Source organism: Carassius auratus, chromosome 28 (genome assembly GCF_003368295.1).
Source record: "Carassius auratus strain Wakin chromosome 28, ASM336829v1, whole genome shotgun sequence".
Taxonomy (NCBI): Eukaryota; Metazoa; Chordata; class Actinopteri; order Cypriniformes; family Cyprinidae; genus Carassius; species Carassius auratus.
The window spans coordinates 847,750-858,917 of NC_039270.1; the positions used below are offsets into that span (position 1 = coordinate 847,750).

General features: G+C 38.7%; 1 protein-coding gene across 2 annotated transcripts; it reads left to right on the forward strand.

The window, feature by feature from the left end:
• The first annotated feature begins 1,067 nt into the window (after nt 1-1,067).
• Nucleotides 1,068-10,579, forward strand: LOC113046558 (guanylate-binding protein 1-like). Of its 2 annotated transcripts, XM_026207374.1 has the most exons (11): nt 1,181-1,219; nt 2,191-2,238; nt 2,389-2,568; nt 2,657-2,784; nt 4,681-4,790; nt 6,120-6,310; nt 7,434-7,676; nt 7,776-8,056; nt 8,242-8,454; nt 8,539-8,641; nt 9,085-10,579. In XM_026207374.1, exons 3-11 carry the CDS (start codon nt 2,394-2,396, stop codon nt 9,528-9,530), a joined length of 1,890 nt encoding a protein of 629 aa, XP_026063159.1. In that variant the 5' UTR covers nt 1,181-1,219; nt 2,191-2,238; nt 2,389-2,393; the 3' UTR covers nt 9,531-10,579. The 2 variants fall into 2 exon arrangements, with proteins under 2 accessions (XP_026063158.1, XP_026063159.1); XM_026207373.1 differs by lacking the exon at nt 2,191-2,238 and having other exon boundaries at nt 1,068-1,219.
• Nucleotides 10,580-11,168: the final 589 nt, after the last annotated feature.

An 11,168-nucleotide genomic window follows, 5' to 3' on the forward strand; every position in this document is an offset into this window, starting at 1 on the left:
AAGAAGAAACCAGTTCACTTTTGGATTCAGATTTTAATTATTAGACAAACTCCTTGCGTGTGTAAATGTACTTGACAATTATTTTAAAAGAGCAATAGAATCCAAACTAGTAATCAGAGCTATATTTAACCAAGAAATGTAGCTATCAAGATGCATTGCATGGGGAAAACACATAAAGAGGAATATAATCAGTGGAATCAGGCAGATCAATAGACTTTCAAGAAAGCGTTATAAGAGTGAATTTCATTTTTAAAGGATGGCATGATGGTCAGAAAGAAAGAAAAGCTGAGATACGAAAGACAAATTAGCAATAGCAAGGTGTAAGATGTGACCTTTGTAATGTGCAGATCAGTCAGTGTGTTGTAACAAATCAGAACACTCAATAGAGACAGAGAGACCTTTGACCTTGAGTTTTTCATTAATCAAGTCTTCCAAAAGAACTCCACGGATAATAAAAGCAGTAATTAAATGAAGACACGATCCCACATTCATACAGCTCCAAAGCTCTAATACTTTATAGCCATTAAAGTAAATCAGTAAACACTAAACAGCCCAGCAGTATAACAATCATATACTTTTAGCTGATGCTTTACCTATCCTACTGATTTAGCACATTCAGTTTATGAGTGACGGAGTTCCCTGGACTCTTGTGTTGTTAGTGTCATATGCAGAACTGATGGAGTCATGAGAACACACTGAAGTTTCCCAATTCTTCTCATAGTGTCTGATACACTGGAGGGGAAAGTTCTTGGGGATTTCCATTCAGTGTCATCAGAAACCAGGTTTATCACTGACAATCTACTGTACTCTTCTTATTTCTGGAATATCACTGATCAGCTTTTGTTGTTCACAGCTCAGGTATACAGATGTCATTCCAATCTGTGTGATATAGTACCACAAACAGGAAAGCATCTGATCTTTTTATGTGGCTGCTCATTCTGGAAACAGTCCAAGCTTCTTGTGTCTGCTGTCACGTGTTTTCCAGTCTGCAGTCGCTGCTTGTGAAACTGAAACTAAGAGAGAAAGTGCAGATTGCTGTTTGCTCAGTCAATAGGAGGAGCTCCAATCAGAGACCAGGGACCGCCCCTAACTCACTCTCCACCAATCAGCACCCAGATTCTGGAGCGGAGGGTGTGTCTAAGAGACACTGCTAGAATATCAGGAAGCTAGGACATAAACACAACACAGACTGGAGTTAGACTGGAGTGAATTAAATCAGGTAAGAGCTGTTCCTACATTCAGATCATTCTAGCACTTGTGCTGCTCTTATAACTGCAAACAATCAATGTTCAGTGTTTCACAGTCAGCAGAACATTCTTCATGTTTGATCCTGCAGTTGATCATGTGTGACCCTGTGTCTTTGAGATTGTGCTGCTGATTTCATTTAGCACTCAGTGTGTGTGTGTGTGTGTGTCTCTACAGTCTGACTTATCTTGATAGATGTTCTGGGGGCTGTTTCATAAAAGACCCTGAGAAAAGCGGGGATTAAAGTCCAAAACCTGTCTTGAAATTACCAAACAAATCACTCGGGACTAAAGTGATTTCATGAACGAGAGTTTGACTTCACACAATCAGGGTCAGGATAATTTGATGTGCATCTTATTCTTAGGCAGTCCTTAATATGGATCCTGGATCACATCGATCCACCATCACAAACAGAGAATACATCTGAGCCGTTTAATGCTTTGAGACCTTGTGTTTTCATCAGTCTATAACTGACACGTCACAGGGGTATTTCTCATCTGACACATGTACATCTTAATTCTACATACAGTATAAGTGTGTTTTTATGATAGCAGTAACTGTGAATCACATGTAAGCTGGCCAGTACCACCCTAACTACTAGCTCAAATGAGTTCATGTGTATTCCTCTTATCATATGAGATATAGTCTGTTTTAATGGTTTAAAGAGCAATTTTACATCATAATGTTCTACTAATAACCATAAAGTCTAGCTGACATAAAATCAGAGAGAAAGGCTGCGTAGCACATGTAGCAGCATGATAAAATGGTTTAATATATCTTTAACCAAAGTCTTTAAATCTTGGGCTCAATACATTAAATACAGTCAGTTGTAGCCTATGTTTTTATTTGATTGTTTAAGGTGTATATTCTGTATGCTTGTATTTTTGTACTGATAACAGTATGTGAGAGAGTCAGTGGTGATATCATTGTGTTTCTGTTGCTCAGTGTTAGAGGAGCTCATCTGAACCTGATAGTTAGCCTGCTCCTGATTAGGTTAGTTTCCCAGCAAAAGATGCCACACTCACTGAGCTTGAGCGACGGTCATTTTCATTTATGAAACCAATTCATGTGACAATGAGTCAGACTAACTGTAAAGCAGGATTACTGGAGTAATGGTTGAAGTGAATGTGTTTGGGTGTCCAGTGGCCATGGACAAACCAGTGTGCTTGATTGACACGGCGTCCGATGGGAAGCTGTGTGTCCAGCGGTCAGCGTTGCAGGTTCTGGAGCAGATCCAGCAGCCCGTGGTGGTGGTGGCCGTGGTGGGTCTCTACCGAACTGGGAAGTCCTACCTGATGAATCGACTGGCAGGGAAGCAAACAGGTCAGCAGCACTGATGTCATCCAAACACTCGTGTCCTTCAGATGAGTGCATGCAAGTCATTGTGGGGTTTCTGGTGTGTGGTTCTCAGGGTTTGCACTGGGCAGCACAATCGAGTCCAAGACGAAGGGCATCTGGATGTGGTGCGTGCCTCACCCCACTAAACCTGGAACCACTCTGGTGCTGCTGGACACCGAGGGACTCGGAGACGTGGACAAGGTGAAGTAACAAATTTACCAACTTACTAGTGCCGAAGGGTCCAATAACACTTTCACTTCAGCAGCAGAGCTAAAGGTGACCAGATGTTAATGTATAATGTAAAATTATTCTCGGATGTCCCCGGAGTGTGTACATGAAGTGTGAGCTCAAGATACCACACAGTGGATCCCTGCAAGCGCCTCAAATACAGGCCCTAATTCAGAGTTACCACCCGAGTCCGACCCGAGCACACCCTGTGCCCCGCTTCTCTCACAACAGACTATACTACAGCTCTACCTCTTCAAGTAGCTCTGTTTTATATGTCATGGCAAAGTGATTATATTTCCTTTAGTTCATTTAGATTCATGTTTGGAGCATTTTATTGGTCATTAAATATAAGTTTACATTAGTCATTAGCAAATACCAATAGAAGACAATCAAAATCAACAAAAGAGTGTATATATAGCCAAGGACCTACAGCCATCCTCCGTGGTGGACAGCCAAGGTTTCAGGAGTTTATCAAACACGCTCGAGCCAAAGTATTCAATCCCATCACAGCCATACTTTAGTCAAACAATATTACCAGCTCATGATCCCCAAAACCTGACTGTCTGAGAGTTCATTTCTGCTTCAGTTGTTAAAAGTTGACAAACTAAACTGAAACCTTTTTTATTTTGTATTACTAGGTCTGATTATTTTTTCCTGGTTCTGAAAACTGAAAACACTAAGCTTGAAGGTCCAACAGTCTTTTGCACTTTTAATGATAGCTAATCTACGAGGTAGTTAGGTTATAGAGTAGAGAATATTACAAAAAATAATGATGTTGCCTGTTATCTCACACCTCCAAGCACCAGTTATGATACGAGGATAAAGAAAAGAGGACAGGATATGTTGTGGTTAATTTCAGTGTTAGATTATTTTTGTGAGTGTGCTCCCTCTCTTTCTCTCCCCTTGTGCTCTTCCTTCCTTCCTTCCTTCCTTTGGTCTTTGTTCTCTCTCTACTCTCGGTAGTCTCGCCTCTCTCTGTCTCAGTGTATACACGCAGGCGCACATAAATGTTTTACTACCTTGGGTTCAAATGGTGATAGTCGGTGGAGGCTTGTCCAACCCAGGTTACTGAGTTCGGTCTGTCCTTTCGCAGTTGTGCTCCTAAAATGGTCAAAACTTCCTCCTGCCCATATTCCCATTTTATATAACGTACAGATCCAATCTACATCCTCTGGGCTCTAGAGGCAGCAGGAAGGAAAACCCTTTTTTTGCTAGACATTCCTATATGATGTAGTGTGCAATTCTTATTGAATAAACCACCCACTACACTACACTTTACAATCTATGTTTGTAATCTACTGATGTAATAATAAACTTTGCAATAGTTTGTGAACAGACATTTAGCTTCATGTGCATAACTCTTTCCATGAACCCAGGTCTTGAATGAGGAACTGAGAGTGTTTGGTGGCGAGAGATAATCGGGTTAATTTGTTAACATTCTGCCACTCACACACCTATGCCACTTTTTATCCAAGTCTTCATTTGCATTAATTTATTTTTATATAAATTCAAATATATCAATAAATATTTTATCATGGACTTTATACCATGATATTATTGTATCTTGAAATTTTGATGCCATTTCACCCCTATTAAAGATAGTCAATGTAAAATGGTGAAATGTTTTATTTCAGTCGTGCATTGAGCATGTTGTTGTCTTTTGAGAATGGACAGATGTTTTCAGTCTAGTGCTAGCTTGCTAGTTTTCTGTAAAGTGGAGGTGGGGACATCTCAACCTGCTTGAAGAGAGCAGTAAATGTTTTAGCCTGCAGTTGTGTGAGCACCTTTCACTGAGTTGAATGTGAATGCAATTTCAAGGCTATTCCCAGTTTATTATTCTCACTTCACAAATGTGGTTCTGCATCTTAGGGGGACTCGAAACATGACACAAACATCTTCTGTCTGGCTGTGTTACTGAGCAGCACTCTGGTCTACAACAGTCGAGGGACGATCGACAACAGGGCTGTAGAGGAGCTGCAGTATCCTTCTGAACACTTATCTAGATTTTTATCTATTTCTTTATTCATTCATGTATTTGTTTATTTGCAAAAGAACGAGCTGGTTCAGTTGTTTTACCACCATTTCACACTGGAGAATTTGCAAATGTGCTTGCTATGTGAATGCTTTATCAAAAAAATATTTATATAGTTACATGTACTCCAGTGTAAAAACATGCCTGGTATAAGTTAATTAATTTTAATTTCAATATTCCATTATGCAGTTTTCCATTATCAGAATTGTACCGCCTTCAGAATGACAGCAGTTTAATAAGAGCTGTATTTCCTGAGTTGTGTCAGCAGTACAGAGCGTGTGGAGCGCTGCTTCACTTCACTACACACACTTCAGAAATGAGTAAGCTCTTTTATTTGGCCAGGAGCCAAATGGTCTGTGGAAATGTAGGCTATTTCCTGATGAGATCTCCCAAGGATAACTTGTAAAGCATGAAAAGCCGTGGTCCTAGTACTAAGCCTTGAGGTACTACATACTGTATTTGATGCAACTGATACAGCCACAATGTAACTGATGAGAGCAGTCTCCGTACTATAATACAGTCTAAATCTCAAACCTCACAGAAACCATTTTTCTCAAAGAAGGAACATTTATATTTAGTCATTTAGCAGAAGCTTTTATCCAAAGCGACTTACAAATGAGGACAATAGAAGCAGTGTTCTTCTATTGTAAACAAAAGAGCAACATGTAAGTGCTAATGATAAGTCTCGGTTAGCCTATCGCCGTACATGTAGTACGGTATATATATGTATATATAATATATATATATATATATATGTATATATATATATATATATATATATATATATATATATATATATATATATATATATATATATATATATATATATAGTATAATAGGGCGAAGATGAGGTTCCATATAGTCCAGATATGGAGTCCAGACTTTATAAAACAGGCCTGTTTTTCGATGTAATACATAGGTAAGACACCCCAGGGGAATCAGCTCAAAAATTAACATATGCCATCCTTTAAGTGATGAACATTTTATCACTTATCCAATTAAGTAAAATCTTTTTTTTCTGACAGCAAAGGAGAGAATATTATACAATTTCTTGTTAGCAGACGAAACTATGGATTTATTAGGTATACCCAATACCAATGACACTGGGTCAAAATACAAACTGCATATTAAAAATCTTTTCCATTTCCTCCAACACCAAAATTCCTTTGCAGTTTAACACCTTGTTCGTGGTCATCTAACAAAGTACCTACTTCAGTTTTACTAAAGGAATCATGTTGGACAGTCACTTTGTGTTCATACCTAAACAAACTGTCAGATATGTTACTGAACTAACAGAGTGCATCAAGGTCAAATCACCAGACGAGGATGTTGATGATTCAAATGAGTTTGTGAAGTTCTTCCCTAGCTTCATCTGGGCAGTGAGAGACTTCACCCTGGAGCGAAAGATTGATGGCAAAGATGCAACAGAGAATGATTATCTAGAGTTTGCTCTGAAGCTGAAACATGGTAATTTAAATATGGTACAAAAGATTATTTTAAGAGCCCTCGCAATCACCATCACAATGAGCTCTTGTTATGAGTTTTTACAAACCTAATAGGTTATCAACAAATCTTTCTTACACCTATATCACTTATTCTGGTTCTATTTAAGATCCTTGTTTTTTTTAGTTTGTTTAAAAGGACTAATCTAAAAAAAGACAGACATCAGTTTTTCTACTACTGAAAATGACAGCATAGGATGCAACTTTAAGCTGGAAATCTCCCAGTAAGCATATCTACTCCCTGAACCAGTGTTGTTCATCCACAGCAGATTGTGTTCTCCCTGGTCCAACTCTAGATCAGTGGTTCTCAGTTCTTGCGACCCCCTGCTCTGCACATTTTGTATGTATCTCTTACACTTCAGATATTTGTTCTATTAGACCCTAAAGTGCTTTACAAAGTGTACATCACAGGATATTTTGCCAAGATTACCATTGGAAAGGAGCACATATATTCAATTTAAAGGGCATTAAAGTGTGTGAGATCTGAATTTAAATTGTATTCATGTAGCAGTAAATTGTATACACCGGTGTATATTGTCACTTCTGCAGTAAGTTTCGTCTGTGTGTGAAGAAACTGCAGGCTGCTGCATAGTGGAAATCCTGAAGTGAAGTAAACTTCAACAGATTTCCCCTGTTCAGGGAGTAGTGAGCAATGAACACCATGTAGGGACCATGTCAATGGGAACACAGTTAAGCTCTTAATTAAGCTTTCTTACAATGAGCTGGCTATCTGAATTAGGGGTGTTAAATAAGGGAGATATGCAAAACATGCAGAGCAGTGGTATTTAGTAACTCTAGGTCAGGGCTGCCCTAAACGTCTGGAAGACCACTGTCTTGCAGAATCTAGCTCCAGCTTGCCTCAACACATCTGTCGGGAAGTTTCTAGTGTGTCTAGTAAGACCTTGATTAGATGTACAGTTGTGTCTAATTGATGTTGGAGCTAATCTCTGCAGAATACTGGTGCTCCAAGTGCAGGATTGGACACCCAGACAATAGCATAAATGTATAATGGGTTCAAAATGGAGGAAAAACATTTCTTTACAAAACTCTAGAATTGAGAAAAGCTACAGCTTGTTCATCTCTTCTAGGAACATCAAAAAAAGTGATGGAATACAACCTTCCCAGGGAGTGCATCCAAAAATTCTTCCCCTCCAGGACGTGCTTCACGTTCCCGTTTCCTACCGCCCCAGAGAACGTGTCTCGTCTGGAGAGATTGGATCCTGCGGACCTTTCCACTGAGTTCCTGGAAGTTACAGGACGTTTCTGCAAGTTTGTCTTTGACAAGAGTGAAGTGAAGAAGCTGAAAGATGGATACACCGTCACTGGCAGAGGTGATTCAGAAGCACATTTGAAGAGCTTGCACACATGCTTTCAGTGGAATATCTGTTGCTCATTCATTTTGTTTGACTTCTTTCCTTCTTTTTTAAAAGTTCTGGGTCATCTAACAAACACATATGTAGAGACCATCGCTAGTGGAGCTGTTCCGTGTCTGGAGAACGCTGTGATTGCCATGGCACTGATTGAGAATCAAGCTGCGGTGAAGGAGGGGCTTGAGGTGTACCAGAGTGGCATGGAGAAGCTGAAGAAGTCCTTCCCTCTGGAACTGAAGGAGGTCTCATCAGAACACCAACGTCTCAGTGCTATGGCCACACAGACCTTCATGACCCGATCTTTCAGGGACACTGACGGGAAGCACCTGAAGTCTCTAGAGGTTAGCTGGATCTCTCTCTGAGGAGATGCTTTGAGGTTACTGATAGAGAGATGTTCTTCCAGAGTAGTGAATGAGATCTGAACGTTCTTATGTCATTCTGTGCTGACAGTGTTATTCCAAATAAACAAGTCAAATATAAAGCCCCAAGACACCAAAGAAATAAAACACTGTCTGTATGTTATTAGGAAAAAGTGAATCAACTCTTTGATGGATACCTGTGCCAAAATGAGCAAGCTTCAAAGAAAAGATGCGAGGATCTCCTGTCATTCCTCTCAACAACAATGAATGAAAATCTCAAACAGGGCATCTATGCTAAATCTGGTGGCTATGATCTCTTCTGCAAGGATCTGGAGGACATTGTGAAGAAATACAACATCCAGACCAATAAAGAAGTCAAGGTCTTGTCTATATTGCACATCTTAAAGTCATTTTAAAACCTTGTGCTCTGATATAACTCCTAAGGTCTTTGTGTGTGTCCACAGGCTGAAGCGGTCTTGAAGGTGTTTCTGAAGCAGAAGTCTGTGGATTCTAAAGCTATTCTGCAGGCCGACAAAAAACTGACTGAGAAGGAGAAAAAGATTAAAGGTAGGAGTTCCCCATTCATAAACTCTGACCAAGTCACTTGTGACAGAAGGGATCAAAGGATTAGGTAGGACACTTCAAATGCAATGAGTAGCAAGAAATGGTAGAAGCAGTTTCTCGAGTCCAATCATAATTTTTCTTTCAGTGAACAGTTAATAACTGCAGTCCTGGGTGTAGATTTCAGGAGGCTTTTCATTCCATTATCATTATGAATCAAGGACCGTGTGATTCAGGCCAATGAAGTCAGGCCAGAACCAGAACCTGAATGTCACATGCAGTATTTTCTAAACTCAAACAAGCGCTCCATGAATGAAAACAAAGTTATATCTGCCTTACAGTAAAATAGACTGTTAATCTCATGGTTTTAGTCTTTTCTCTCATGGTTTGAGTCTTTTCTCTATCTGTAAAGCATCTCTTTCCTTCCTCTTGTTTTTGTGAATGACCAGAGGAAACAGAGAAGGCCATACTCCTGGAGCAGGAAATCAAAGCTAAAGAGGAGCAGCAGCGGCAGTTACTAGAGAAAATAGAAGCAGAAAGACAGAGTAATGAAGAGAGGATGAGACAGATGAAGGAGAAGATGGATGAGGAGATGAGGTTTCAGAGAGAGGAGGCCGAGCGTGCCATGGACAGCAAACTGAGGGAGCAGGCCGCTCTGATGGAGAAGGGCTTTAAGGAGAAGGCGGACAGGATGAGCCAGGAGATGGAAGAGTTCAAGAGACAGAGCGCAGAAGCTGAGAGTAATAGAGCTCGAGAGTTTGCAGAGCTGTTGGAGAACGCCAATAAGAGACACGAGGAGTCCATGGCTATGATGATGAAGCAGCACAGTGAACAGATGAGGGCTTTACAGCAGCAGAAGAGTGCACGCCCTCAGGGTGGATGTTGCATCTTGTGAAGTGCATTAGCTCTGTACATCTACATATAACAGCATTGAAAGTATTGGCTATTTTTCCTAGTTAATATTGTAAAGTGGTTTAACACAATCTGTTTTGTGTAAGGATCCACTCAGATTGGGCCAAATTCATTGACAGGGAAAAGTATAATGCATGTAGGTCTTTTACTTGCTTTCTGCAAAGTTCAGTTAATTTATCTGTTCAATTATAGTCTAGCTCCATGTTCAGTTGCACTCCAAATTCAAGTGATCATTAAATTAAGGAAATATTTCTAATGAAAAAACTGATCACAAATATTGATTGTTTAGTCATTTAGATATTTGATTTATTCTGGAAATCTAATACGTTTCAATTATTCATTCATTAATGACCCAGTGTCACTTAGTAATTCACGTGGCCAATGGTGAAACAAACCAGTTCTGGTCATACATGGCAAAAAGCTAAATCTTGACAAAGCCAAAAAATCTTGATATTAGGCAATAAATCCTTTTTTTTAAGACAAATTAACTAGCCTAGAATTAAGAGTAAATAATTATTTTGCTTGTTTAGGGAAAGTATTACTAGAATTTTCTTGCTAAGAAAAAAATGCTAATTCTAGTGATTTTTTCAATGAATTAATCAACTTTTTAAAGTGAACATTGTTTTAACACAGTACTTCTGGAAACACAAAATTTCAAGTCACATTTCCTTATTTTAAGAACAAAAGGTTTAAGAAAACAATTTTAATTTATAATTTTTTTATTAAGGTAATTTTACATTACATAACTTTTGAACTAAATGAGAACAAGAACTACACATAAAAAAACCCCATAACATTTTATTTGATGCCGACAGTGAATTTATATTGAAATAACTTCTTGTACACCAAACAGTATCCAGTATAAATCTCCAAAATTGTTTTGTTTTGTTTACATACAATTAAATTTGAGTTTGGATCCTTAAAATAAATATATTAAATATATAAAAAATTATATTAGATCCATTCTGTCATTTTGTAAAATGTGAATTACAATGTAAAAAATTAAATAAAACAAGATGCCTATAAACTGCATGCTCTCTGTTTCATGGCTTCACTTTGCTTAGTAAATTAGTAGTCAGTGGTGCACTTCAAATCTCACACAAATCTCCCGATAATACTTGAGAGGAATGCAAGTACGGTTCTTAAAACTGAGTGCATTATATGATGTATAATCCACAATTTGATCTGCATTCAGTATCTCAGTGGCTTGAGCAAGGTTTGGAACCTCAATTTCATAAGATACAAAATCACGACTGAAAACAACTGTATTATAAACCTGATATTCAAAGCAGTTTAATGAAGGATCTGCAATGTGTATGTCTTTTATGAGCCTAAATACAGGAACACCTTCAGTTACATCGAGTACTTGTTGCCACTTAGCTCAAGCCATTTTACAGATATCACATGATGAACATTTCTACACCCAAAAAATCTCTCATTTTATCCTGCACATTCGTCAAATTTCCACTTCAGATGCAGGAGCCAATAGGACATCTTTTGAAAAAATTGGGTGATTCTCATGCCTGGTATTTTGACAACTCTCAAAAATCTGATTGTGTCTAACCAAAGACTTGCAAACGTTCTTGATATGTAACCTAGAAGACCATTGTTTGAGGAAACC

Excerpts from the sequence above, each read along its gene's own strand:
- LOC113046558 (XM_026207373.1), top strand. The coding sequence starts at position 2,394 with ATGGACAAACCAGTGTGCTTGATTGACACGGCGTCCGATGGGAAGCTG. Across the intron at positions 2,785-4,680 it reads GACTCGGAGACGTGGACAAG|GGGGACTCGAAACATGACAC; the intron begins GTGAAGTAACAA and ends TCTGCATCTTAG. Across the intron at positions 8,057-8,241 it reads AGCACCTGAAGTCTCTAGAG|GAAAAAGTGAATCAACTCTT; the intron begins GTTAGCTGGATC and ends GTATGTTATTAG.